The sequence below is a fragment of the Ammospiza caudacuta genome, chromosome 13, assembly GCF_027887145.1.
Source record: "Ammospiza caudacuta isolate bAmmCau1 chromosome 13, bAmmCau1.pri, whole genome shotgun sequence".
In the NCBI taxonomy this organism is placed as follows: domain Eukaryota; kingdom Metazoa; phylum Chordata; class Aves; order Passeriformes; family Passerellidae; genus Ammospiza; species Ammospiza caudacuta.
Window position 1 is genome coordinate 21,348,435 of NC_080605.1, and position 27,492 is coordinate 21,375,926.

Here is a 27,492-nt window from a genome sequence, read left to right on the forward strand (position 1 = left end):
TCCCCGCCCGGTGCCCGCGATGTCCCCCGGTTCTCCCCGGTGTCCCCTCCCGGCCCCCCCCCCCCGGCCCCGCCGCTCCCGCTGGCCCCGCCTCCGTTGCCAGGGCGGAGCGTGGCGTTGCTAGGGGGCGTGTCTCACGCAGTGCCGCTCTCGCGAGATCTCGCCGTCCTCTCGCGGGACCTGCCGTCCGTTGCTCGGAGACGCTGGTGCCGCCGCCATGGTGAGAGCGGGACCGGGCCGGGACCGGCACCGGGAACAGCAGAACCGGGGCCGGGGCAGAACCGCACCGGCTGCTGACGGGTGTCTGGCAGCCGGGGTCTGCGGGCAGGGGAGGGCGGTGGAGCCCCGCGCTCCCATGTCTGCGAGCCCCGTCCTGTTCCGGTCCGCTCCCGGGGAGGGTTCGGGGCCCCCGGCGCCGTGCCCGGCACTGCGGGGACGCTGCTCGGGCGTTATGTCGGGTACAGGCGCCTCGGGGTTCCCCGCGGAGCCGGGCCGGCAGTGGCCGCCCGTGGGTCTGCTCCCGGCTCGGTGCCGCCGCTGTCCCGGTCCCTGCCGTGAGAGCGGGGATGCTCCGGGACCGGCACCGGGGCCCCGAGCAGCGCCGTGTCCTCCTCACCCGTTCACCTGCTGCGCTTGGCTCTCTGTCCCCAGGGACCCAAAAGGAGAGGGAAAAGGGGCAAGGGCCTGGCGGTGGTGGATGGCCTGGACCCGGAGGAAATGACCAAGGAGCAGGTGAGCGGCACCGGGGGAGAACGGGAGGGGACAGCTCGGGGACAGCTCGGGGACCCTGCCCGGGGTCAGCAGCTGCACAGGGCGACAGGGCCAGCAGCCGGGCTGGTGTCACTGGCGCCTGCCTGGGGCTGCTCCTGCTGCCCTGGGGAGGAGCGGCCGCCTCAGCCCTCCCTCTGCTCGCCAGCCCCAGGTTGTGGCACTGCTGAGAATCCTGGGGGCCCTCGGGACAAGAGAGGGGCTGGAGCATGGCCAGGGAAGGGAATGGAGATGGGGAAGGGTCTGGAGCACAGGGAGAGGCTGAGGGAGCTGGGAAGGGGCTCAGCCTGGAGAAAAGGAGGCTCAAGGGGGACCCTGTGGCTCTGCACAGCTCCTGACAGGAGGGGACAGCCACAGGGGTGGCTCTGCTCCAGGGAACAGGGACAGGAGGAGAGGGAACAGCCTCAGTCTGGGCCAGGACAGGTTGAAGTTGGATATTGAGAACATTCCTTCCTGGAAATGGCTGTCCAGCCCTGGCCCAGGCTGCCCAATGCAGAGGTGTAGTCCCCATCCCTGGAGGCATTTAGGACTCATGTGGATGTGGCACTTGGGGACAGGGGTTAGGGCTGGCATTGCCACTGCTGGAGGAACAGTTAAACTTGATTTTAGAGGCTTTTCCAAGCCAAACAGTTCCATGAACCAGAAGTATCCAAGCACCTGAGTGTTGTGACAGGTGGAAGAATTATAAAAGAAAGGCCTCATAAAACAGGCCTGCTCTGTTAAACTGATTGTTAGCCTGCCACTTCTTCTGAGTGCAGCTGGTACTTGGCAAGTTCCCATGCACAAACTCACTTGGAATGAATGGTTTGCTAACATAACAACCTGTTCTTGGGTGAGAAATAAGGGGACCTGCATAAACATTAGCTCTGTTCCATGAGAGTCCACAAAAGAAAATGCAAACAACCTGCACCTCAGCACGTACACACACATCACCTTTTGTCAATAAACAAAGTGGTAAAAAACTGCCTGCCAGCAGATGTTTCACACGAGGTGTGTGAAAACTGTGTAAAATGAGTTATGTGAATAAACACTGGGCCTTTCCTGCATGAAGGAAATGGAGCCTTGCTTGTTTTATTCTGATACCTGGGAATGCTGTTACTGGTGTTACTGTTAACTGGTGTTAGTGTTACCGGTGTCACTCTTACTGGTGTTACTGTTAACTGGTGTTACTGGTGTCACTGTTACTGGTGTTATTCACCGTCACTGGTGTCACTGGATTCACTGTCACTGATGTCACTGGTGTCACTGTTAACTGGTGTCACTGGTGTTATTGTTACTGGTGGTAACTGGTGTCACTGGTGTTATTGTTACTGGTGGTAACTGGTGTCACTGTTAACTGGTGTCACTGGTGTTATTGTTACTGGTGGTAACTGGTGTCACTGTTACTGGTGTCACTGGACACTGCCAGCCAGAGCCCCATCCTGGGCAATGAGGTTTTGTGTCTCCTTTCCCAGAAGCTGCTGGGTTAGTCAGGACCTCCACAGCCCCACACGGTGACAGCCAGCACATCCTGCGGGTTTGGGACAGGGACTCTCCAAAGGCACCTGTGCCAGGCCTGCCCGCCCCTCACCTGTGCCCTCCCTTGGCCGTGCAGCTGCTGCAGCACATGCTGCGGATGCGGCAGGAGCTGGACCGCGAGCGGCAGGAGCGGAACTCCTTCCAGCTGGAGTGTAACCGCATCCAGGGCTACTGGGAGATCACCCGCCGCGAGCTGGAGGAGAGGAAGGCGGAGCTGCGCGCCCGGGACCGCGAGATGGAGGAGGCGCAGGAGCGGCACCAGCTGGAGATCAAGGTGGGGCTGCGGGGCTCCAGGTGAGCCTGGGGCAGGGGATGCCCCTCCTCCTCCTCCTCCCTGGACCAGAGGAGGAGGAGCTGGGCAGGATGCGATCCAGGGATGTCTCACCAGCATCCCAGTTCCAGGTGTGTCCTGCTGAGCCCTCACCTGTCCCTGGCCTGTCCTTAGGTGTACAAGCAGAAGGTGAAGCACCTTTTGCACGAGCAGCAGGAGAACCTGACGGAGCTGAAGGCAGAGGGAGTTCTGTCCCTGAGGAAGGCCCAGAAGGATCACTGGGAGCAGGAGGAGGAAATGTGGAAGGAGAAGCACTCCTTGAACGCAAGACTGAAGGAGCAGGAGTTGGCCAATGAAGCAGCCATCTCAAAGCTCTGCCTGGTATGTCCTGTGAGGTGCCTCATCCCCAGCATGGGAGCAGGAGTGGGATCTTACCTCCCTGGCTCTCTGTGGGGTGGGGTGAGGTGGGATGGGATTTCTGGTGCAGGAATGGGGAGAAGGGATTCCTGGGTGACCCCTCTCCCACAGTGGGGAGCTCTAAGAGCAGCTGGAGAAACTACAAGCCCCTGTTTGCATCAACATGGGATCAGAATCCTGTCCCAAAGAGCAGGAGGGAGTCCCTGGGGATGGGCTGGCTTGGGATTTGCTTGTTTCATCCAACACGGAGTTTGTTCCTCACAGAAACACGAGGAGGAGATGTCCCGGCTGCGCAGTGACTTCGAGCTGCAGACCAAAGGTGAGGCCACGAGCACATCCCACAGGAGCACGACAGGGAGAGCTGCTCCTGGTTCCCCAGCAGCACCTTGAGCACATGGGGGCAGGTTCTCCCCAGTTCTGGACCTTTTTCCCCTTCCCTCTTCTGGCCATTTTTCCTTCCTGTTTTAGTCAGCTTCCCACCCCAGTTCTGGCTGATCTCCTCCACCCAGGTTCTGGCCAGTTTTCCCCATAAGTTCCAGCTGGTTTTCCTCCCCAGATCAGTCTAGTTTGCCCTCCAGTTCTGGCTGGTTTTTCCCTTCTAATTCCAGCTGGTCCCAACCCACACAGTTTTGGCTGTTTTTTCTCCCTTCCCCATTCTGGTCACTTTTCCTCCCCAGTTTCAGCCAGTTTTTCCCCAGCTCTGACAATTTCCCCCCAGAGATGGAGGCCAAGTACACGAGGAAGATGCAGGCACTGCGGGACGAGCTGGACCTGCGGAGGAAGACAGAGATCCATGAGCTGGAGGAGAGGAAGAACACCCAGATCAGCGAGCTGATAGGGAACCACGAGGGGGCTTTTGGTGCCATCAAGAACTACTACAACGACATCACCGCCAAAAACCTGACCCTCATCAACCTCCTGAAGGTATTGCCCAAAAACCTGACCCTCGTCAACCTCCTGAAGGTATTCCCTGTCCCTGTGCCACCCCTGCACCCAGGGACTGCCCCTGCCAGGGTGTCAGCTGGGTCTGGCACTTCCCAGGTGTCACTGTGGGTGCTGCTGGTGGCCTGTACATGAGTGGGGAGGGTGTCCTGAGGGTGTGGGGCACTCTGAGGGGCTGGGCAGTCCCCCGAGCCAGTACTTGTGTTCCCAAGAACAGGAGCAGGTGGAAGAGCTGAAGAAGAAGCAGGCTGTGCTGGAAAAGGAGAAGGCAGATGTGCTGCGTGAGAACAAGGGGCTGGCAGAGCCGCTGCACGAGGCCCAGGAGCAGGTGGCTGAGCTGCAGAGGAAGCTGATTAACTATTACAGGGACAAGGAGGCCCTGGTGGTGAGTGCCCAGCCCTGTCCTTCCATGGGCTTGTTCCTGGAGGGAAAACACTGAGCTCTGCCACTTGGTGTGCTGTGATTGCTGGGCAAAGCAAGTCCTGTTCTGCTTGCTGTGTATTTGTGGGATCTCAGATGGGGATCCAAAGAGAGACTGGGAGGGAGAGCAGCCCCACTGCAGGGATTGGTGTGCCTGCTGCCTGGTTTTCTCTCTGCTGCTCACTCTCCCTTCCCAGAACACATCTCCAACACTTCTCAGATAATCCTGTGCTCTTTAATCCTCCTTTCCCATTCACAGAACTCCAAAGCCCATCTGAAAGTCGCTCAGAAGGAGCTGAAGGACCTTCAGTGGGAACACGAGGTGCTGGAGCAGCGGTTCAGTCAGGTGAGACGTGCAGGCAGGGCTGGGCATCCCATCCCCTCCCCAAACCTTCTGCAAACCCTCAGCTGAGGATTTGAGGGCGTGGGGCTCAGCAGAGGCTCTGCTTAGCCCAGGGCTTTGCAAAGCTAATCCTGAGTCGGCTGATAACCGCTGCTCCCAGCAAAGCTGCTCCCAGCTCCAGCCTCTCCCACGGTCAGCAGACAGGCCTGGCCTTGTCCTTTGCTGAGCAGTCATGCACGCTCCAGCAGGGCCCCAGGCTGCTGGGCTGCGTGGGGCAGAGCTGCATGGGGGCATTGCCACGGGCCCCTCCTCCTGCCGGGCTTCCAGGATTGTTCCCTCCCGTTCTGGGGTGCTGGGGAGCAGCCCTGCAGAGCGAGTGCTCCCCCCCACTAACCCAGATAAATCTTATGAGGCAGGAGAGAGTTCATTTGCAATTCGTAGAAATCCCCAGGAATATGAACATTGATCCGAGGCCTCATTAACAATCCATCATTAAGACAGCGCCAGATTCAGAGCGTTCAGAAATAGGCTTTGGAGGAGAGGCTGTGTCCTAATTAGGACACTTATTAACTAGCTGTGAGCCAGGGACTGCTGCCAGCTGTGGGGATGAGAGGAGAGACCCCCGTGTGCCAGGGGCCCTGGCTGGGGTCTGAATGAGTGCTGCAGGGAGCCTGCTGGGGCATTCCGTGCCTGCAGGGGAGGGGAGGGGGAGGAGGAGGAGGAGGGAGAAGCACAGGTGCTGCACCACGGAGGGAGGGAGAGAGGGAGGGAAGAGGGGAGGGGGGGAGGCTGTGCTGCAGCACCTGCCTTCCCTGTGGGCTGCAGGTGCCGTGGGGAATGGCTGGGCTGAGCTGCTGGACCAGTTTCCTGCTGTGTTTGTGCTCCACTCCATTGTGCAGACCCCAGCCAGCCTCGTATAGACCCCCGTGTCCCCCAGGGTCCTGAGGGAGCTGTGACACTGAGCTGCGAGGGTGCTGTGACACTGTGCTGCTGGCCCCGGGGTCCTGAGGGTGCTGTGACACTGTGCTGCTGCCCCCGGGGTCCTGAGGGTGCTGTGACACTGTGCTGCCCCCCGGAGCAGGTCCAGTCGGAGCGGGACGACCTCTACCAGAACTTCACCAGAGCCATTAACGAGGTGCAGCAAAAAACGGGCTACAAGAACCTGCTCCTGGAGCACAAGCTGCACAGCCTCCTCTCCCTCCTGGAGCAGAAGGAGGTGGAGCTCAGCGAGATCCTTGCAGCCGCCGACCTCGACCCCAGCGCTCTCTCCTTGGTCTCGCACAAGCTGGAGGTACTGGGGCCCAGCGAGGGCTGCATTTGGGGGGCAGAGCCCACTGTGGGGTGCCTGCTGCCCCTGGAAAGCACCAGTGCCCATCCTGCATGGGTGGCTGTAAGTGGCACGTCACTTGTCACTCGCTGCCAGCACTCCCAGGCCACGTGTGGTGCCCGGGGCACTGGGCTCTGCCTCGAGAGCAGAGCGTGTGGGTGGTGGAGTTTGGCACTGCTCTGTCCCTCAGCTGGGGCCTGTCTGGAGGAGCATGGCCGCAGGCTCCGTGGCACTGCTGGCACCCTGTGCTGCCACACAGCCAGCCGACTGCCAGCGGGTCCGGTGGCACCCAGGGGCTCTGTGCTGGGGGGGCTGCACCTGCTGAGCCTCGCCTGGCCATGGGGACGGTGCAGACAGGATCCCGGGGCTCTGCGGTGCCTGCCGCGCTAAAAATACCTCTGCAGACAGCCCGGAGACCCACATTCCTGCAGCGTGCCGCAGCTGGAGCCGGCAGCAGCGCTGTGCGGGCTGGGCAGACACAGGGAACAAGGGCTCCACCACCTGGTGCCCTCCTGCGTGTCCCCAGCCAGGTCCCCGCGGCAGGGGGAGTCGGGGAGGCTCCGGGATGCTCTGGCATGCATACCAGGCCTATGGCACAGGCAGCGGATGTGTCACCTCCCAGCATGTGGGACAAAACACATTCCTGGGATGGCATCACTGGCGTCGGGCTCTCCTGCAGCTGCCGGGGTCCCTGAATTCCTCCTCTCAGCTGCCTGGGGCAGCCTGGCTCCCTGTAATTCCGGGGGTGCCGCCGTGGCAGCAGGGAGGTGCTGCTGGAGCAGAGCAGGTGCTGCCAGCGCTCCCCGTGACAGCGATGGCTGTGGTGCTCGTCCAGAGCTGCTGTCCCTGCCCGGGGCTGGCTGTCCCTGGCAGTGCCACTCAGAGGGGGCAGGGTGGTGGCCAGCTGCCAGGCCGGGCTGCCTCGTGTGCTCTGCCACGCTGCGGCCACCAGGGCACGGCCAGAGCGTCCCCAGGGCTGGGCAGAGCAGCCTCATGCCAACCTCCCCTTCCTTGCAGGACGTGCTCAATTCCAAGAATGCCACCATCCAGGACCTGCAGATCCAGCTGGCCAGAGTCTGCAAGGTAAGGGCAGGGAGGAGTCCTGGGGAGGTTTAAGAGCCCTGTGGATGGGGCACTTGGGGACGTGGGTTAGTGCTGGCCTGGGCACTGCTGGGGGAGCAGTTGGACTCGGTGATCTTAGAGGCATTTCCAACCCAAACGATTCTGTGATTCCATGGCTTTGGCTTGGGGGTTGGCAATGAGGCTGGGGCTGCAGGGAGCTCTGCTCTGCTGGCAGAGGGGCTGACAGGGACCCTTTCCTGGCAGGCACACAACGACATGCTGCAGACCTTCGAGGCAAAGCTGACAGCCTTTGGCATCCCCCTGGACAACCTGGGTTTCCAGCCACTGTCCTTCCCCCTCCCGGGGCAGGAACTGGGGAAGGGCCCTGCTGGACTCGTTTCAGTGCCCACCTGATGCTGGCAGCACTGAGGGTCCCACTGGCACACTGGCAGTGGGGCTGTGCCCTTTTCCTGCTGCATGTCTTTAAACAGACCCCAGTGAGCATCTTCAGGAACCTCTCCTGCCAAGGGGGACCACAGCTGGAGGGCTGCAGGCATCCCACCCACCCCACCATGCTGCCCCTGGGGCTAACTCTGTTCCCACAAAAGTGGAAGGTGATGTTTTGAGACAAACGGTGCTGTTTGGAGTTTTTAATGGCCTTGTGGCATCATTCCTGCGTCCCCAGGGGAAGGCTGTGCCCCTCTAGCTGCCCCTGTAGGTTGTGTAGGAGTAGGGGCTGATCAGCAGTGGGACGTGGAGCTTCTGTGCCGGGTCAGTGATGATGAAAACGACCTGAGGGAGGGAGAGTGAGGAGACAGCAGTGGGAATCCCCCTCCTAGAGTGAGGCCCAGGGGAGTGCAGCCCCTTGGGCCTGGCCCAGCCCTCAGACATGCTGTGTCACCTGTCCCAGTCTCCCCTCTCTCCATACCTCCACGAAGGGGTAGAAGCTGGTGTGCCCCAGTCCCTGCCAGTACTCAGCTGTCGCAAAGTGCAGCTTGTAGGTGCCAGCCTTGGCCTGTCCCTGTGCCAGGAAGGGCTGGCAGCGCCCATCTGCATCCGTGTGCCTGAAACCAGACCAAGGCAGTCCTGCTGTACCCCAAAACACAGCCCTGCCCCACCCCAGAACCTGGCCATACCCCCAAGCGCCAGCCCTGCCACCAGCAAACAAACCCCAGGTGAAGGCTGGGCAGCCAGTTGTGCCAGGAGCCTTTGGCCAAGCTCACAGAGCATGGCAGCAGTGTCCCTGCCCCACAGGTGCCACCAGCCCTCGTACCTGTGTGCCAGCTCCATCCACTGCAGCCCTGGCTCCTGCAGCTGGGCCAGGCGGACACCAAGGCCGGCTGCCGGCAGCCCCGTGGCCGTGTTCAGCACGTGGGTGGTCAGGGTGCCCTTTCCCACCTCAGACATGCTGTCAGCCTGTGGCAGAGAGGGGAGAGCAGGGCTGGGACCTGTCCTGGCAGCACCATCTGCCTTCTCGTGCTGCAGCCAAGCCCCTGCACTTCACTCTTCCCCGGAGCTGGGATATGGAGTCCCACGTCCTTCCCACGCCAGGGTGCTCAGCCCCAGGCACCTTGTGCGTGCCAGCTGGTTCCCACCAGGATGCAGGGCTCTGGGCTCATGGCAGCACTGTGCCTCCTGCTCACCTGCCTGTCTGGTGGGGCTCAGCACAGCACAGCAGCCAGCCTGGACCCGAGGAGGAAGCAGCCCTGTCCCAGCAGCCCCATCCCTGCCCACGGTGTCACGTGCGGGCGGACATTGACCCTGCCCAGCTCTCTGGAGCTGCCCGGTGCCAAGGTCAGCACTGCTGGGGGCAGCCAGGCCCCTTTTTCCCCTGCAGCTCCCAGGCTGGGGTGGGAGCACAGTTTGGGGCTGCGCCCCTGCAGCCAGCAGGACCAGACAGCCTCTCTGGAGCCGGACCAGCTCCCCCTGCCAGTCCAGCAACGGCTGACGAGGGGGTGCTGCAGAGTTGCCCTGGCGAGCTTACCTGGCTCTCCTGTGTCCCCCTCATGGGCCAGGGACCTGTGGCCGGTGCCCCCACACAAAACGCCATCCCTGGCCTCCCTTCCTGGCGCCACGGCCTCTCCCGGTGGAGCTGGCGTGGCTGGATGCCGCTATCCTGGCACGGGGCTCCCGCAGAACCGGGTGCTCCTCCCCGGCTGGGCTGAGCCGGCACGGGCGGCTTCCCAGGAGCGCCGCTGGCACCCACGCTCCGGCAGGCTGGGGCCCTGGGGTGAGCGGCCCAGAGCCTGGTGGGAGGCTGGGGCACTGGGCCGGGAGGAGCCACAGCCCGGCTGCCCTCCCAATCTCGCCTCCCACCACGGAAAGCACCTGGAGCGCATTGCTGCTGCCACAGCCGGGCACGTGGGGCTGTCAGGGGCCAGCACCGGCCTCAGCACAGCCTGGCCCTGCCCTCTGCCCTGGCCTCAGCCCGGCCTGGCCCTGCCCTCTGCACCACCAGGGCACCAGGGCCAGACCCAGCCTCTCACCTGCACCCTGATGCGGGTGGTGGCCGTGGCTCGCAGCCCGAATCCCTCCTGGTCAGCAGCCTGGATCTCCAGGGTGTATTCAGGGACCACCTGTGGCAAGAGGCTGTGTCACCCACAAGTGCAGGGTGAGCTGCCGAGGGTGGGGGCTGAGTCCGGGGCTTACCTCTGCCACCAGCCCCGGCACAGCCACAGAGAGCAGCCCAGAGTGGCTGTTGATGGTGAACATCCCGGGCTGGGGCTTGTCCGGCACCTGGCTCAGGATGGAATAGCTCACAACGCCATTGCTGGAGCTCACGGCGTCGTCTGCGTCGGTGGCCAGCACCCTCAGCACCGATGTGCCTGGAGCAGGTGGTTATTGCTGACCTGTCACACTCCCCTCCCGTGCTGCCTGCCAGGGGCTGGCAGTGCTCCCACCTGGCACAGCTCCCTCCTGCACAGAACCGTGGAAAACTGCCTGGGTGAAGACGGGCCGGTTGTCGTTCTGGTCAGTGACGGTGATGATGATCTCCACGGGGTCTTCCACGGGCTGCCCGTTGGCCGACACGGCGTGGGAGAAGAGCTGCAAGGGCACAGTCAGTGTGTGTGCAGTGCCCATGACTGTCCCTGTCCCGCCACAGGTGTCCCCTCACTCACCTGGTATTTGTCCTTCTCCTCGCGGTCCAGGGGTTTTGTCACCTCCAGCCACCCCGTCTCCCGCTCGATGATGAACACACCCACGGGGATGGTGTCTGCCCCCTGCCCCGTGATGCTGTAGAAAACCTTGGTCTCCTTGTCCTTGTTGGATTTGATCTGGCAGCGAGGCAGGAGGAGGAGGGTGAGCCGTGTCCCAGTGCCCCAGGGATCCCTGTGGGCCCTGCCCGGTGCCCACGGGCACACCCACCTGCACCAGCTTCTTGGGGAAGGGCCCCCGCTCGTTCTCGGGGCAGTTGATGGGGGGGATGATCCAGTCTCTCTTGTGCCGCCGGAGGCCGTGTCCGTGCCCCGGGAAGGTCAGCACGTCCTGTGGGATGGACAGAGATGCTGCAGGGCTCGGTGACACGGCTCGGTGACACGGCTCTGCCCCGAACCCGCCGGGGCACGGCCATGCAGCACCCCCGGCCCCACCGCGAGGGTCCCACCAGCAGGAGGAGGAGGAGGAGGAGGCTGAAGCTGCCGGGTGCCATGGCTGCAGCTGCACTGGCGGCTCCCCCAGGTGCCTGCTGGGAGCCCTCCCTGTTGCGTCAGTGACCTTGGCCAGGAGGGCTGAACGGGCTCTGCGGAGCTGCCAGCCCGGGGGGGTCTGGGGGCGCCCTACGGGGGACCCAGCACAGCAGATGCTGCTCCGGCTGGGGGGACGATGGGGTCCAGGAGCCCCCCGGGGCTGTCCCTCGGTGGAACCCCCAGTGCAGTGGAGCTGGGGGCACACACGGCCCCCCCCCCCCCCGGGAGTTCCAGCGCACCCACGGGCGGCAAACGGGGAGGAGGCACCCGGGGGTGGCACGGGGGAACGGGGAGGGGGCTGTTCCTGCGGGGCGGTGCTGGGAGGTGCCACGGGAACAGCGGGAGGGACGGACGGCGGCACCGCGAGGGTGCCTGGGGATACCGGGATGCCCGAGCGTGCCCACCGGGCTGCCCTGAGGGGCACCGGGGCCACTGGGGGGCGGCACGGAGAGAGCGGGGGTGCCCGGCGGGGAGCGGGCGGTGCCCGAGCATTGCCAGGCCCTACCGGGGAGTGCCAGGGGGCTCCAAGGCGATGCCGATGGGTGCAGACCGGGAGGTGCCCGCAGGGTAACGGGGCGACCGGGGAGGTATCGCGGATTGCCGAGAGTTGCCAGGGCGTGCCAAGAGGCTGCCAGGCGGTGCCCTAGGGCTCCCGGGAGGGATTGCGGATTGCCAGGAGCATTTCGGAGGGATGCCGGTGTGCCCGGAGGGCATGGAAGGTTCCAGCACCGGTCGGTGCCCGAGGGGTACCGGGCTGTGCCTGGATTTTTACCGGGAGGTAACGTGGGGTGCTGGGATTGCCGTGGGGCTGCAGGGGAATACCGGGGGTGCCCGGTGGTATCGGGCTGTTGTGTCGGGGGCTGCCGGAGCTTTCCAGAGGAGCGCCGCGGTGTAACGGGGATTGCCGGGGGTGTTGTAGGGGGTGAGCCCCCGGTAGGAGGGTCCCGGGGTAACGGAGGGGTCCGGGCCATTGCCGGGGGATGCCTGGGGCGCGCTGGGGTCGCTCTCCGGGGCGGGGCGGTACCTGCGCGGCCGCCGCCTCACCTGGGGCGTTGCGGGGCGGGACGGGGCGGGACGCGGCGGGCGGCGACCGGAGCGGCGGCGGCGGCGGCAGCAACGGACGGGCCATGCGGGGGCCGCGCTCCGGGCTCTGCCCGCTCTCCATCTTCATCCTCCTCCTCTCCCCGCTCCTGCCCGCGGCCGCCCTGTTCCCGGCCCCGCCGTGCGCCCTCCCGGGGCTGCGCCGCGGGCCGCTCCCCGCCGCAGGTAACTCGCACCGTCGGGGCGCGGGCACCGGGACCCCCGGAACACCGCGGGGACCGGCTGGGGCCGCCATCGGGACCGGAACGGGGCTCCGAGCCCCGGGGGGGCGGCAGGGCCTCCCTCACTGCCGGGATCGGGATCGCTTTGCCTCCGGCGGTGGGGCCGCTGCTTTTCGGGAGGACCTCGCGGTGCTGTGGGGCTGGCGGGGTCCCCGGGTGAGGGGCTCGGCCGTGGGGCTGGCGGGGTCCCCGGGTGAGGGGCTCGGCCGTGGGGCTGGCTGTGCCCCTGTGCTCTAGGGCTGTGCCTCCCCGGGTGAGGGGCTCGGCCGTGGGGCTGGCTGTGTCCCTGTGCTCTAGGGCTGTGCCTCCCCGGGTGAGGGGCTCGGCCGTGGGGCTGGCTGTGCCCCGCGGGGCTGGCGGTGCCCGTCTGCTCTCCCTGGGCTGGAGGCGGCTGATGCCAGCGCCTTTGGCCCAGCCGTGGGCACCCGCTGCGGGCAGGGCTGGGTCCCCGCAGGGTGGGCGGCCGGCGCCGGGCTGGCAATGGGGCTGGGAGCCCCAGGGCCCCCCTTCTCTGGCCGGCCCGAGGCCGGGCAGGGTCTCGCTGCCGCCAGCGCTTGGCTCCGTGCCGGGGCTGGGCCCGGGCCCGGTGCCCTCCTCGCTCGGCGGCTCCCGGGGGATTGGGGCTGCCCGGGAACGCGGCCGGAGCCAGCGCTCCTCTAATGGCCGCGGGAGCGCTAAAAGCTCTCCTTGGCGGTAAGTGCCAGGGAGGGGCCTCGACCTCTGTCTGCTGTGGACACCACATCCCGTTTCGCATCCCTTTTCCATCAGCTCAGCCTGCCAGGACTGGCGGTGGGCGCTGCCAGGCCCCTGCTGTGGGCACGGGCGGGGGTCTGCCCACGCCACTGCGACCCCCCCTCGGTGGGCAGCTCACGGCCCCGGCAGTGACCGTGCGGCTCCGCCTCGGCACCCAGCGGGCTCGGTGCCCTGAGGGACCCCCGAAGACAGCGCGGGGTGCCCCCTGTGCCGCCCGCCCTTCGGAGGGCACAGCAATCCGAGCCACAGCTGGGGAGCGGGGCTGGGGGCTCCCCATGACAGGGGCTGGGGGCTTCCCCGGGCTCCCCGTGTCCCGCTTGCCGGGTGGGTGATGCCCCTCCGGCCCCATTAAAGTCCCTTATCGCGGCCATCGCGACTGGGAGGGGCCCCGGTGCTGCCCTCGGGGCACGGTTGCTGCTCCCCGCACGGCCCCACCGCCGCCCCCGGGCTCGGTCCCTCCGGTGTGCAGCAGCCGTGGGGCACCGCTCCCCCATTCTGCCCCATCCCACGCCTCCCGCAGCCCCCCCGGCCCCGCCCGGAGCTGGCTCAGCCCCGCTAATCCCCTAATCCTTGCCCGGGGGGTGCGGAGCCGGGGCCGCGTCCAGCACGAGGGACGCAGCGTGGGAGGCGGGGAGGGACATTCAGTGGCCACGGGGGGTTGGGAGCCCCGAGGGGGTGACACACCGGGAGGGGGCTGGGGCAGGGCTCTGCCCGCCCAGGAATTTCCCATCGTCTGTGAAACAAAGCCGAAACTTCCACCGAAACTTCCACTGCGCTCCCGTTCGGCGCTCGGCGTTCCTGCCCCGCTCCCGGTGCCCTCTCCGCCCCTTCCACCGCCCCCTGCCCCACTCCGCCCCGGGTCTGCGGGGGATTGCGGGCTCCTGGCGCTGTGGTTGCGGCTCCGGGGTGTCGGGGACCGGTTCCCCCCATCCCCCTGACCCCTCACCCTCGCAGGGCGCTCCGGAGGCTGCGCGGGGCCGAACGGCGCGGAGGAGCCCGATGTCGGGGAGCGGGAGGACGGGGGCCCCGTGCGGCTGCCGGGGGTGGGCAGGGCGCTCGCCGTGCCCCCCCGGGATGCCGCTGGCCAGCCAGAGCCTGCCCCGGTTCCCGCAGAGAGCGGGCGCTCCCCCCAGGTAACCCGGCACCGCCTATCCCCCACCCCTGCTGCCCCCGCCGGCCGTGCCCTCACTCACCCCCGCCCCGCAGGAGCTGCCCAGGGCTCGAGCTGCTCTCAGGAGGCAGAAGAGGGACTGGGTGATCCCCCCCATCAAGGTTCCTGAGAATGAGAGGGGCCCCTTCCCCAAAAAGCTGGTTCAGGTACGACACTAGTCGGTCTGGGCAGGGGAGCTGGGTGCTGGGGGATGCTGAGCCCATCCCTTGCTCTGCGCCTCCTCCCAGATCAAATCCAACCGGGACAGAGACACCAAGATCTTCTACAGCATCACAGGGCAGGGAGCAGATGCACCCCCCGAGGGCATCTTCACCATTGAGAAGGAGTCGGGCTGGATGAAGGTGACGCAGCCGCTGGACCGCGAGCACATCGACAAGTACCACGTAGGTCCCTCCTGCCTGGGGACACCAGGGGGATGTTGGAGTGCTCTGCCAGGGCCCCCACTCACACCAGGGGGATGTTGGGGTGCTCTGCCAGGGCCCCACTCACACCAGGGGGATGTTGGGGTGCTCTGCCAGGGCCCCCACTCACACCCCACCCTGCAGCTCTTCTCCCACGCCGTGTCTGAGAACGGGAAGCCAGTGGAGGAACCGATGGAGATCATTGTGACAGTGACAGACCAGAATGACAACAAGCCCCAGTTCACACAGGAGGTGTTCAGGGGCTCTGTGCCAGAGGGAGCTCTGCCAGGTAGGACCCCGTGCCTTGGGGAAGCTCTGCATTGCACCAGCCATGTTCCTGGGGCACAGCCCCGGCACCGTGCCCCCCAACATCCCCCTCACCTGCACTTCCACACCCGCAGGCACCTCCATCATGCAGGTGACAGCCACGGATGCGGACGACGCAGCAGAGACCTACAATGGTGTCATCGCCTACTCCATCCTCAGCCAGGAGCCGCGGGAGCCCCATCCCCAAATGTTCACTGTCAACCGGGCCACGGGCACCCTCAGCGTCATTGCCAGCGGCCTGGACCGGGAGGTGGGCTCTGCAGCACCGGGGGCAGGGTCCCAGCCCGGGCAGGGGCTGACACGGTGTCTGTCTGTCTGTCTGTCCACCGCAGCGCGTGCGGGAGTACACGCTGACTGTGCAGGCGGCTGACCTGGATGGGGAGGGACTGACCACCACAGCGCTGGCCGTCATCGAGATCGCTGATGTCAATGACAACGCCCCCGAGTTCGACCCCAGAACGGTAACGTGGGCCCCTCCGCTGGCTGTGAGCCCCGGTGCCCGCCGGGCCGCGGCGCTGACGGTGCCCTGACCCGCAGTACGAGGCGGCCGTGCCGGAGAACGTGGCCGGGCGGGAGGTGGCCAGGCTGGCTGTCACCGACCTGGACGAGCCCGGCACGCCGGCCTGGCGAGCCGTCTACTCCATCCTGCGCGGCAACGACGGCGGAGCCTTTGCCATCAGCACCGACCCTGCCACCAACGAGGGCGTCCTGCGCACCGCCCAGGTCTGTGTCACCCCTGCCACCCCAGTGCTGCCAGGTGGAGTCCTGCCCGTCCCGCTCTCACTGCCCGTGTCTCCCCCTCTCCCAGGGTCTGGACTATGAGGCCAAGCAGCAGTTTGTGCTCCACGTGGCAGTGGCCAATGAGGTCCCCTTCGTTGTGAAGCTGCCCATGGCCACTGCCACGGTGACAGTCACTGTGGAGGATGTCAACGAGGCCCCGGTGTTCGTGCCGCCGGTGCAGCTGGCCACGGTGTCAGAGGATGTGCCCCCGGGGCAGACCCTCACGGCCTGCACGGCCCAGGACCCCGACAAGGCGCAGGGCCAGAGGATCAAGTGAGCGGGGACAGGGTTGGAGTGGAGCTTTGGGGGGGTCTCTGCTGCCCCTTGCCGCAGCTCCAGCTCCCCTGTGCCCCCAGGTACCTGGTGGGGCACGACCCGGCGGGCTGGCTGGCCGTGCACCCTGAGAACGGCCTGGTGACCGCGCGGGACCAGCTGGACCGCGAGTCCCTCTTCGTCAAGAACAGCACCTACATGGCCGTGCTGCTGGCCGTGGATGATGGTGAGGGACGTGAAAGGGCCCTTGTTCCCCCTCCCGCGTGAGGGGCACGTGCTGCCATCACCAGGAAACACATCCCAGCTCCAGCATGGAGCCCTGCTGGGGCTGCATGGCCCCACCCCTGCCCGGGGCACCCCAGGCCCCTGAGGATCCTGGGTTTGGGACTGCCCCCTCCAGCATCATTCCTCACTCTTCCACCCTTGCCCAGAGAGTCTCTGTCCCTGGGAAAGTCTTGGCTTTGAGGCTCCCCCTGTCCCCATCCTGCTCAGTCACCCATGTCCCCATGAGGGTCCCGGGTTTGGGGTCCCCCCTCCAGAACTGTTTCCCCCAGGCTCACCGCCGGCCACGGGCACGGGCACGCTGCTCCTCACCCTGCTGGATGTGAACGACAACGGCCCCGAGGCCGAGCCACGGGACATCACCGTGTGCCAGCGCAGCCCCCAGCCCCAGCTCCTCACCGTCACCGACCGGGACCTGCCCCCCAACACCGGCCCCTTCCGCGCCGAGCTCACCCACGGCTCGGGGGACAGCTGGGCTGTGGAGGTGGGGGACACAGGTACTGCAGGGGGCTGAACGTCACGTGGGGGCTCCTCGTGCCACGGCTGCGTTCCTGGTGCATCGTCCCTGAGCCCCCAATCTCACGTAGGTGACACAGTGACGCTGCAGCTGGTGGCACCGCTGGAGCCCGACACCTACAGCGTGTACCTGCGGCTGCTGGACCAGCCGGGCAGAGCCCAAGTGACCATTGTCACCGCACGGGTCTGCGCCTGCGAGGGGCAGGCTCAGGGCTGTCCCCAGAGGTCCCAGCCTGTCACCGCCCTGCCCTTCGTCCTCGCCGCCCTGGGCGCGCTGCTGGCCCTGCTGCGTGAGTGGGGCTCCTGGGGCTGTGGGGACAGCCCGGCTCTGGGCACAGCGGGGCACACACATCCCTGCTGATGGCACTCTTCCCCCCAGTCATCCTGCTCCTGCTGCTGCTCTTCGTGAGGAGGAGGAAGGTGACGAAGGAGCCGCTGCTGCTGCCCGAAGATGACACAAGGGACAACATCTTTTACTATGGGGAGGAGGGTGGCGGCGAGGAGGACCAGGTGGGTGTGGGGGTCAGGGGCCTGGTGACAGCGTGGGCTGTCTCACTCTGCCCCTCTCCATGTGTGTGTGTGTCCCCAGAACTACGACCTGCGGCAGCTGCACCGGGGGCTGGACGCGCGGCCCGAGGTGATCCGCAATGACGTGGCCCCCACCCTCCTGCCGGCCCCCCAGTACCGGCCCCGCCCCGCCAACCCCGACGAGATCGGCAACTTCATTGACGAGGTGAGTGCTGAGAGCCCGGGGGTGACACGTCCCTGCCACACGTCCCTACCACACGTCCCTGCCACCCAGGGGCTCAGGGGATGCGGGCGCTGACCCCTGTGCCCCCCCAGAACCTGAAGGCGGCCGACACGGACCCCACGGCCCCCCCCTACGACTCGCTGCTGGTGTTCGACTACGAGGGCAGCGGCTCGGAGGCCACCTCGCTCAGCTCCCTCAACTCCTCCGCCTCCGACGGCGACCAGGACTACGACTACCTCAACGACTGGGGCGGCCGCTTCCGCAAGCTGGCCGAGCTCTACGGCGGCGGCGAGGAGGACGAGTAGGGACCCCCAGCCCGCTGCTGTCCCTGCCTTATTGCTGCTTTTGTGCCTTGGGGGTTCCCCCTGCCGTGCCCCCCACCCCAGCGCAGCCCCCTCACCTCCTCGCCTGCGTTTTTGTGGTTATTATCTATTTTTTAAGGTATGGAATGATGGCGTGTGATGCTGCGGACAAGGGGATGGGAGCCGGGTCAGTTTTAATAAAGGATTTGGTTTTTTTAGACTTTCCAGGCTCTGTGTCACTTTGTGCCCTGGAGATTGGTGCTGCCCCCAGCCCTGCAGTGACCCCTCTCCAGCCCTGTCCCCCCTTGCTCACTGCAATGTGGAACCTGTGGCACAGCTGCAGTGTCACCCATGCAAGGGCAGTGCCCATGCCCCACAAAGGGTGCTGGTGGGCACGGGCAGGGCACTGACCACAAGTCTGTCCTTCACGGGAGTGACACTGGTGGCATTGGGCATTCCTGGTGCTAAATCTCTCCTGTCCTGGGCAGCCAGAGCCCTGCTGCCAACCCAACCCCTTGAGATGCCCATGGGTGCTGGCATGGGTGGGTAGAGCAGCCTCTGCCCCTGGCAGGACCCCGAGCTCTGGGGGTCTCCCACTGGCTCCAGGATCAGCTCCTGAAACATGGGGTGGGGACAGCTGATGGTACTGGGAGCCCCCTCCCCTAGGGGGCTGTGCTTTGGGACAGAGGGGCACAGGGCACTGCAGCATCCTGAGGGCCCTTCCTGCCCGAGGGGTCCCTGGGTACGATGATTGTCCCCTGCTGCAGAGCTGGGATCTGGGGCCGTGCTGTGGGGGCACCCTGGGGTGCCCCTGGCTCCTGTCACCCCCAACACCCCCTGCTCGCACTGCCCTGGACAGGGAGGCACGGAAAGCTCGAGGGCCGTGCCTGGGGCTGGGATATCAGAGGCACGGGGAGCCGGGGTACCCGGGACGGGCAGAGCACGGGGGTGTTGAGGTACCGGGTGCTGCTGGGGTACCGGGGGTACCACGGCACCGGGCACCGTGGGAGAAGTACCGCACCGGTACCGAGGGGCGTTCCGGGACACCGAGCGGCGGAGGTACCGGGAATACCGGCGATCCGGGCGCGGGCGGGGCGGGACCGCCTCCCGTCGGGGCGGGACGGGACGGGGCGGTTCTCCGAGGGCTCGACACCTGCGAGGAGGGATCGGGAGGGGACCGGACGCACCTGCGACTCCGCGGCGGCAGCGCCCGATCCCTCCGGCACCAACCGGCACCGGCACCGGCTGCGGCTGCGGCTCCGGCCATGGGGCGGCGGGCGGGCTGCTCGGTCCCGCTCTGCCTCCTCTTGCTCCTGCTCCAGGTGAGGCACGGAACGGGCGGCAGGACCCCGCCGAGACCCTGCCGGGGCCGCGGGACCTCGCTCGGGACCCCGCCCGGTGCTAACGTCTCTCTCCGGGCAGTGCGGGCAGCGGCTGTGCCAGCGGGCAGCGTCGTGCCAGCCCGGCTTCGCCGCCGAGACCTTCGCCCTGACGGTGCCGCGGGACAGCGTGGCGGCGGGACGGGCCCTGGGCCGGGGTAAGGACACCGGGACAACCGGCCGTGGGGGACAGGGACTGTGAGGATGGGCACGGGACTGCGTGTACAGGGGGGTGGGTGAAAAAAGCCGTGGCTCCGTGCCCGAGGGGCGCTGGCACGGCCACGGGCGTGGCGGCGGGGAGGGCACTGTGGCGGTGGGGTGGCAGTGGCATGGGGGGCAGAGCCTGGCGTGTCCACCCGCCGCACCGGGGGCAGAGCCGGTGCTGGCACGGCGGAACGGGCTCCTGGCACGGCGGAACGGGCGCGGGGGCAGCGGCAGCCGCTCCCCGGGGCGCGCCGGCGCGGGCGGCGCTGACTCAGGCGCCGCGGACCTGTCGGGGCCGGCAGGCCGGGGTGTGGGGCACGCAGGCGCCTCCCTGCCCCGTGCCTCACCTGGCACCCCGGGTTCACCAGGGTGAGCCCCCTTTGGACCCACTGTGTGCGCTCCCAGGGGTGCCATGGGGACGGGCACCAGGATGGGCTCCTGGGCTTTTGGGGATGTTGGTGTTCCACTCGCTGTGTTGGGACTAAAGCCCTGCTCTGGTGTGGCAAGGGGGCACTGGGGACCCCTGTGCTGGGGACCTGCTGCCACTCTGGGCTCCCAAAAGGGACTGTGGGCTCTGGGGCTGTGTGCAGTGGCTGTCACCATCTGCACCAGTTCATGGCAGAGAGTGGTGCTGGCACCGCAGTGTGTGTGCCAGGGTGGCTGGGGGGCACAGGGCCGAGGGGTACTGAGCACCCAGTAACGCACCAGGGCTCCCAAACATCCTCAGCTCTGTAACGGCTTCGCCTGGGAGAGGCAGGAATTGGACCCTGCCCCTATCCCAGGAATTGTGTTTGTTTGCCTTGTGGTTGATCATTAATGAGCACAAACCGATGTCCATCAGGGTTGGGCCCGATACCAGGGTGACGGCAGCCCTGCTGACTTCCCCGCAGCACAGACCTGCTGGAAATCCTCTGTCCTGGCACCAGCACTTTCAGTTTGGGTTCCGGGCACAGCCGGGGCGTGGGAGGAAGGAAAGGACCATCTGCCCTTGAGGCCTGTGTGGCACCCAGTGACTCACAGCTGTGCCAGGGCAATGCCAGCCGTGGGGTGGCCGAGCCTGGTGGATGCCAGGCCATGCTGGGTCGCAGAGCAGCCCACAGCTTGTGGCAGGGCTGACAAGCCGGCCTGTAATTAGCTCGATGAGTTGAGCGCGATGTTTTCCCTGTGACAGGCCCAGGCAGGCCCCGCGCGGCGCCGGGGCGCCGAACAGCAGCGGGGAACAACAGCACCTGCGTGGGGCTGCGGCGTCGCCAGGGCTCGGCCAGGGGGGCTCAGGGGGCTCGGGGGGTGCTGGGGACATGGTGGGGGCTGGCACAGTGCCCGTCAGTCCTGGGTGGAGAAACCTCGAGAGTCTGAGATCACAGCGAAACTGGGGTGACGTCAGTGGGATGTGTCACCCGCAGCACCTTCACCCGGGGTGAGCCCCCTGCCCTGGCACAGCCGTGTGTGTAACACACGGGGTGGTGGCACTGCAGGGATGGGGACACCCTGCTCTGCCTGTGCCCGGCCCCACTGAGCCCCCACAGGACAGCAGGTGGCTTTGGGGGGCTGCCCTAATCCCCTGTGCAGGGTCTCAGCCCCACACCCTGCTTGGCAGCCTGGTTGTACCAGTCTGGTTGCCCCGGTGTCCTGCAGGCGGTGGTGGGGGACCGAAGTGGGGGGGTCCCCTTGTAGGGCTCCCTGAGCTCTCCTTTTCTCCCACCCCCGTCATTCCCAGGAGAGGGCCCCCCTCCACCCTCCCAGCTGCCAGCCCCGGGGAGAGGAGCGCTGGGGCCAGCCCTCCTTCAGCCAAGCTGGAAAAACAGGTTGTGCACAGCCAGGTGGGAAGGGGGGGAGTTGGAAAGGGGGAGAGGGGGGAGCGGGTTCAGAGCATTCTCCTCGAACCCAGTGCGGGCTGAGCGCTCATTGCACCCAGTGTGGGGCTGGGGGCTCCGTGCCGCCCCCCGCTGCACCCCCGGGCCCGGGGCCAGGGCCGAGCACGGCGGCTGCACCCGCGGCTGCCTCTCGTTCCCCGCCTGCCCCGGCACGTTCCTGCCCGGCCGGCCCCACCGGCTCCGCCTGCCCCGGCCGGGGGTCCCGCCGTGGGGCTGAGCGGGGCTGGCACCGCGCCGGCGGCTGCTCCTGAGCCGGCTCGGGGGCACCGTGGTGGGCAGGGGGCAGCGATCGCTCCCCCTCCGTCCCACAGCCAGCCCGGATTCCTGGGCTGCTCGTGGGCTGACGTAACCCACGGGCCCCGTTCCGATCCGATCCGTTCCGATCCGTTCGGCGCTGCCGCCCACCCCGGCACGGGTCACGGCGGGGCGGTGGAGGCAGCGCTTGGAGCCCGGGTGCCGCTGGCTCCCATAACTGTCCCAAACAAAGGATGTTTGTTCGGGAGCACGGCACGGCTCATGTGATGCCCGCTGACCGCTGCCTCGTGGCGGCCCAGCTCTGCTGTGCCCAGCCAGCGGCACCGGGCCCCCGCCTGTCCCCGGCGCTGGGGTCCCGGAGGTACCTGGGCAGGTTGAGGGGCCTGGCTGCCAGGGCACTGGGTGCCAGTGCAGGTGGATGACTGCTGCCCTTGTTTTTATTGGAAAAGCTGCTGGGGCAGCATAGGCACAGTGGTGGTGGCATGCCATGCTTGGGGATGTGCTGTGCCACAGGGATACACCCATATGGGGATGTGCTGTGCCTGGTGCCATGCCATACGTGGTGCTGGGGACTGCAACATGCTGTGCCAGGTGCCACTTGCCCCATTGTCACTGTCTAGCTGGGATCCTGTGGCACGGTAAGTCCCGCCGTGTCCCATGCTGGACCAAAGCCAGGGCAGGGATGCACCGTGTGTTGTGCCCAGGATGGAATCCTGGCAGGGCATGTGTCACTGTGTGTGGAGCATCCCCACCACTGCTGTGACCCCACAGCCCAGGCTGCTGGGGCAGGGCTGTGCTGTGTGCCCATGTCCCCAGAACCCTCTGCCACTCTGTCCCCTGTCCCCAGTGAGCTTTGTGGACTGTGGTGAGTCGCGCCGTGCCGCCTTCCTCCCGGATGACACGCGCTTCAAGGTGAGCAGGGATGGCATCGTCACTGCCACCCGGCCCCTGCAGCTCCAGCAGCGGGACATCACCTTTGCTGTGCACACCTGGGACACCGTGGGCAAGAGGCATTCAGCCAAGGTGACGCTGCGCCCCCGGCAGCACCAGCACCGACACCACGAGCGGATGCAGCAGGTGAAGCACAGTCCCACTCCCTGGGGTCACAGCAGCCCCTGCCCCTGGGGCAGAGGGCTCAGCAAGGGGCTGGCCCTGAGCAGAGCCACTGTCCCAACAGGGCACAGTGCCAGACGTGCTGACCTTCCCGGGGCACGGACACGGCCTCCGGCGGCAGAAGAGGGACTGGGTCATCCCCCCCATCAACTGCCCCGAGAACGAGCGGGGGCCCTTCCCCAAGAAGCTGGTGCAGGTGGGTGTGCCCGTGGGCACCGGGCAGGGCCCACAGGGATCCCTGGGGCACTGGGACACGGCTCACCCTCCTCCTCCTGCCTCGCTGCCAGATCAAATCCAACAAGGACAAGGAGACCAAGGTTTTCTACAGCATCACGGGGCAGGGGGCGGACACCATCCCCGTGGGTGTGTTCATCATCGAGCGGGAGACGGGGTGGCTGGAGGTGACAAAACCCCTGGACCGCGAGGAGAAGGACAAATACCAGGTGAGTGAGGGGACACCTGTGGCGGGACAGGGACAGTCATGGGCACTGCACACACACTGACTGTGCCCTTGCAGCTCTTCTCCCACGCCGTGTCGGCCAACGGGCAGCCCGTGGAAGACCCCATGGAGATCATCATCACCGTCACTGACCAGAACGACAACCGGCCCGTCTTCACCCAGCAGGTCTTTGTTGGTTACATCGAGGAGAACGCAAAGCCGGGTACGTGGGGGACTCTGAGCTGGGCCCACGCAGAGCCCTGAGCGTGAGCAGTGCCAGGGTGGCCCGTGGATTCTGTCCCATCAGTAACATCTCCCTGGCTTGTCCTCATGTCCAGGCACATCTGTGATGACCGTGAACGCTACGGATGCAGACGATGCGATCAGCATGAACAACGGCATCATCGGCTACTCCATCCTCAGCGAGGAGCCCAAGGGTGCACAGGACATGTTCACCATCAACGCCGCCAACGGCATCATCAGTGTCATTGGCACGGGACTGGACCGGGAGGTGGGCACCTTGTCACAGCCCAAGGGAACCTGGGCTGCCCCACAGCGGGATGTGCCGTGGGGAGAAAGGGATACTGCAGCCCTGGGGTCCATCTGGTCTTGGGACATGCCACCCCTGAGTCACTGTCCCTGGCTGCAGGGGTGTCTACAGGAGCTATGCTGGGGACCCTCCGGGAGCCCCCAGCCTTGCTGAGCCCTGGAGTGGGTACAGTGCCAGCCCCTTGGGCGGGCAGCTGGGACATCGGCTGCCTGTGTGCCAGCAGGAAACAGCGAGGCTGGAGAAGGGTGGAGGAGCAGGCAGGTGATGCCTGGAGGAGGGGAACACCCCAGTCCCCACCCCAGCCCTAACTGAGATGATTTTGCTCTGCAGACCACTCCCAACTACACGCTGATCATCCAGGCTGCAGACCAGGAAGGCTTTGGCTTGACCAACACTGCCACTGCCATCATCAAAGTCACCGATGCCAACGACAACCCTCCCGTGTTCGACCCCGCCACGGTACCACGCAGCCCCAGCCGCTGCCCTCCCCGGGCATCGTGGCACCAGCTCTGCCTGGGGTGCCTGGGGCCACACAGGTGACTGTCCCTGTCCCATCCTGCAGTATGAGTCATCAGTGAACGAGAACGAGGTGGGGGTGATGGTGGCCCGGCTGCATGTGACAGACCAGGACCTGCCCGGCTCCCCGGCCTGGAACGCCGTCTACCACATCCGCAGCGGGGACCCGCAGGGCGACTTCGAGATCACCACTGACCCCAAAACCAACGACGGGCTCCTGAAAACTGCCAAGGTGGGTCCTGCTGCCTCATGGCTGCCTCAGCACCTGCTGACTCCCTGTTGGCACTACCCCACTTCTCTCCCACCCGCAGGGCCTGGATTATGAGTCCCAGAACCGGTACAAGCTCGTGGTGTCAGTGGAGAACCAGGTCCCCTTCACCGTGGACCTGAATCCTGCCACGGCCAATGTCCTGGTGGTGGTCAGGGACGTGAATGAAGCCCCGATCTTCATACCCCCAGTCAAGCAGGTGGAGGTGAGGGAGGATGTGCCAGTGGGATACCAGATCACCTCCTACACAGCCCAGGACCCCGACAAGGAGCAGAGGCAGAAAATCACGTGAGTGGAGGGTGATGGTGGCGGGGGCTTTGCTGGGATGTCTGAGGGGCCGTGCTGCAGCGTGTGCCCCTTCCTCTCCCCCTGCTGACCCCTGGCTGCCCCCAGGTATCGCATGGGCAGTGACCCCGCAGGGTGGTTGGAAATTGACCCTGAGAACGGCATCATCACGGCAGCCCAGGCCCTGGACCGGGAGTCGGCACATGCCATCAACAGCACCTACAAGGCCATCATCCTGGCCGTGGACAATGGTGAGGGTGCCCAGCTGCTGCCCCGTGCCCATCTCCGTGTCCCCCCATGGAGGTGCCTCGCTGACTCTTAGTCCCACAGGGTCACCAAACTATGCCACTGGCACGGGGACGCTGCTCCTCGTGCTTGGGGATGTGAATGACAACGGGCCCGTGCCGGAGCCCCGGAGCTTCGACATCTGCAACCGGCAGCCCGAGGAGCAGATCCTGAAGATCATCGACAAGGACCTGCCCCCCAACACCCACCCCTTCAAGGCAGAGCTGATGCACGGCTCTGGCAGCAACTGGACTGCCAGCGTGGTGCAACCAGGTGGGTGCCACCTGCTCTGGTGCTGGCCCTGCAATGAGTGCTAGGCTGGGGACCTGCCATGGGACAAAATCCTGTGCCAGTGCCAAGGGTGTTCCCAGAGCAGAACTGGGAAAGGGGCTGGAGCACCAGAAGTGGGTGAGGCAGCTGGGGAGGCTCAGGAGGAACCTTCTCACTCTCCACAATTTAGTGGCAGGAGGGTGCAGCCAGGTGAGGGTCAGGATCTGCTCCTAAGATACAGGACAAGGGGAAACAACTTCGAGATGTGCCAGGAGATATTTAGGTTGGATATTGGGGAAAATTCACTCATGGTAAAGGTGCTCAGGCATTGGAAGAGACTGCCCAGGGTGGAGTCCCCATCCCTAGAGGGATTTGAGAGCTGTGTAAATATGGCACTTGTGGAAATGAGTCAGTGGTGGCCTTGGCAGTGCTGGGGGATGGCTGGACTCAATCTTGGGGACCTTTACCAACCCAAATGCTTCTGTGGTTCACCAAGACGAGGTGAAGCTGAGCATGAAGAAGGAGCTGGAGCCGGGCGAGTACAGCATCTTCCTGAAGCTGCTGGATGCACAGGGCAAGGATCAGATCACAGCAGTGCGAGCCCAGGTGTGCAGCTGCGAGGGACCAGCCAAGAACTGCGAGCGCAGAGCCTACATCTCCGGTGGCATGGGCGTGCCCGCCATCCTGGGCATCCTGGGGGGCATCCTGGCACTGCTCAGTGAGTACCCGGGACAGGAATGGGAGGGACAGAGTGTGGGTCACCCCCTCCCTGCTGCCCTGACACCCATCCCTGTGCCTGCAGTCCTCCTGCTGCTGCTGCTGCTCTTCGTGAGGAGGAGGAAGGTGGAGAAGGAACCACTGCTCCCACCCGAGGATGACATGAGGGACAACGTGTACCACTATGACGAGGAGGGCGGTGGCGAGGAGGACCAGGTGGGCTGGCTGCGCTTGCTGGAGGGGTGGTGGCCATGCCCATGGCCGAGCCCTGACTCCTCCTGTCCCCGCAGGACTACGACCTGAGCCAGCTGCACCGGGGGCTGGACGCGCGGCCCGAGGTGATCCGCAATGACGTGGCCCCCCCGCTGATGGCGGCCCCCCAGTACCGGCCCCGCCCCGCCAACCCCGACGAGATCGGCAACTTCATTGACGAGGTGAGTGCTGAGAGCCCGGGGGTGACACGTCCCTGCCACACGTCCCTACCACACGTCCCTGCCACCCAGGGGCTCAGGGGATGCGGGCGCTGACCCCTGTGCCCCCCCAGAACCTGAAGGCGGCCGACACGGACCCCACGGCCCCCCCCTACGACTCGCTGCTGGTGTTCGACTACGAGGGCAGCGGCTCGGAGGCCACCTCGCTCAGCTCCCTCAACTCCTCCGCCTCCGACGGCGACCAGGACTACGACTACCTCAACGACTGGGGCGGCCGCTTCCGCAAGCTGGCCGAGCTCTACGGCGGCGGCGAGGAGGACGAGTAGGGACCCCCAGCCCGCTGCTGCCGCCTCATTTCACCCCTCTGGACACACGTCGCTCTCTGTCCGGGGTGGCCAAACCCCTCCTGAACCCTGTGGCCGTGTCTCCCTCACTAAGTGAGAGAGCGTCCCCAGCTCAGGCTCAGTGGGGATGGGGGGTTTTGGGGTAGTCTGGGTCTCTCCTGGCCCCCTTGGCTCCAGGGCATGGAACAGTTTAGCCCATTCCCTATCCTGGAACTGAGGTGCTTCCAGCTGTGGGGGGCAGGATTGGGTCCTTCTTCCCTTTTCCGTGAAGGGAAAAAGGGTTTCACTGGCGCTCGCCAAAATACCTCACGCTGCCAGCCCCACAGAGGCTCAGATCACGAACCTAGTGATGGAGAGTGCAATGAGGCACTCGATCAGCGCAGACCAAAGAATGCTCCATGACTGTCAATTGTATTTAATACTACTATGTACAGGCAGATTTCTATTTTTCTGTACCCCAGATTATGGATTGATTTCCTCCTCTGTCATGCCAGGTGTAATTAGTCATTGAAAGGTGCTTTCCAAAATCAAAGGGCTTTCCCAAAATCCTGACCTCTGTGTTTAGCTATCGTCACGGTTTGTATTTTTTATCATGGGAAAAGGGTTTGATGAGAGCTGGAAAACCAGCAGTGGCCAAGTGGTTGATTGTATGGTTTTTATATAAAATTGAAATAAATTGTTTTAAGAAAACCAAACCACTTTTCTGTGTGTGAGGCTCTGCCGGTGCTCAAAGGCTTTACCTGCTGTGCAGGTGTGGCCATGGCCCCTTCCATAGGGAAAGCAGAACCATGGAAGGGTTGGAGTTTGAAGACACCTTATGGATCATTGACCTCCATCCTCCACGGGCAGGGACACCTTGTGCTGTCCCAGGCTGCTCCAACCTTGGGCACTGCCAGGGATCCAGGGGCAGCCACAGCTGCTCTGGACACG

At 65.5% G+C, this 27,492-nt stretch overlaps 4 protein-coding genes across 5 annotated transcripts; 3 read left to right on the forward strand and 1 right to left on the reverse strand.

Annotated features, from left to right (window-relative positions):
• The first annotated feature begins 43 nt into the window (after positions 1 to 43).
• On the forward strand, positions 44 to 7,672 carry GAS8 (growth arrest specific 8). 2 transcript variants are annotated; one of them, XM_058813678.1, is made up of 11 exons: positions 44 to 220; positions 652 to 732; positions 2,363 to 2,560; positions 2,732 to 2,938; positions 3,239 to 3,293; positions 3,693 to 3,898; positions 4,134 to 4,301; positions 4,596 to 4,682; positions 5,761 to 5,970; positions 7,024 to 7,089; positions 7,333 to 7,672. In XM_058813678.1, the coding sequence occupies exons 1-11, from the start codon at positions 218 to 220 to the stop codon at positions 7,480 to 7,482; spliced, it is 1,431 nt and encodes a 476-aa protein (XP_058669661.1). In that variant the 5' UTR covers positions 44 to 217; the 3' UTR covers positions 7,483 to 7,672. The 2 variants fall into 2 exon arrangements, with proteins under 2 accessions (XP_058669661.1, XP_058669662.1); XM_058813679.1 differs by having other exon boundaries at positions 2,393 to 2,560.
• A 31-nt stretch (positions 7,673 to 7,703) lies between these two features.
• On the reverse strand, positions 7,704 to 10,729 carry LOC131563636 (cadherin-1-like). Its single transcript, XM_058813746.1, has 9 exons — positions 10,673 to 10,729; positions 10,435 to 10,554; positions 10,188 to 10,343; positions 9,969 to 10,113; positions 9,718 to 9,893; positions 9,555 to 9,644; positions 8,342 to 8,484; positions 7,997 to 8,132; positions 7,704 to 7,860 (listed from the first exon to the last, which is right to left on the reverse strand). The coding sequence occupies exons 1-9, from the start codon at positions 10,715 to 10,717 to the stop codon at positions 7,771 to 7,773; spliced, it is 1,101 nt and encodes a 366-aa protein (XP_058669729.1). The 5' UTR covers positions 10,718 to 10,729; the 3' UTR covers positions 7,704 to 7,770.
• Positions 10,730 to 11,803: 1,074 nt separating this feature from the next.
• Positions 11,804 to 17,809, forward strand: LOC131563394 (B-cadherin-like). Its single transcript, XM_058813420.1, has 15 exons — positions 11,804 to 12,020; positions 13,784 to 13,962; positions 14,036 to 14,146; positions 14,228 to 14,383; positions 14,546 to 14,690; positions 14,803 to 14,978; positions 15,061 to 15,189; positions 15,266 to 15,451; positions 15,537 to 15,781; positions 15,865 to 16,007; positions 16,336 to 16,560; positions 16,651 to 16,869; positions 16,959 to 17,089; positions 17,169 to 17,312; positions 17,423 to 17,809. The coding sequence occupies exons 1-15, from the start codon at positions 11,882 to 11,884 to the stop codon at positions 17,633 to 17,635; spliced, it is 2,541 nt and encodes an 846-aa protein (XP_058669403.1). The 5' UTR covers positions 11,804 to 11,881; the 3' UTR covers positions 17,636 to 17,809.
• A 991-nt stretch (positions 17,810 to 18,800) lies between these two features.
• LOC131563316 (cadherin-1-like) lies at positions 18,801 to 27,257 on the forward strand. Its single transcript, XM_058813304.1, has 16 exons — positions 18,801 to 18,954; positions 19,055 to 19,169; positions 22,192 to 22,421; positions 22,522 to 22,653; positions 22,745 to 22,900; positions 22,975 to 23,119; positions 23,235 to 23,407; positions 23,777 to 23,905; positions 24,009 to 24,194; positions 24,274 to 24,518; positions 24,624 to 24,766; positions 24,846 to 25,073; positions 25,567 to 25,788; positions 25,873 to 26,003; positions 26,078 to 26,221; positions 26,332 to 27,257. Exons 1-16 carry the CDS (start codon positions 18,898 to 18,900, stop codon positions 26,542 to 26,544), a joined length of 2,649 nt encoding a protein of 882 aa, XP_058669287.1. The 5' UTR covers positions 18,801 to 18,897; the 3' UTR covers positions 26,545 to 27,257.
• The last annotated feature ends 235 nt before the right edge of the window (positions 27,258 to 27,492 follow it).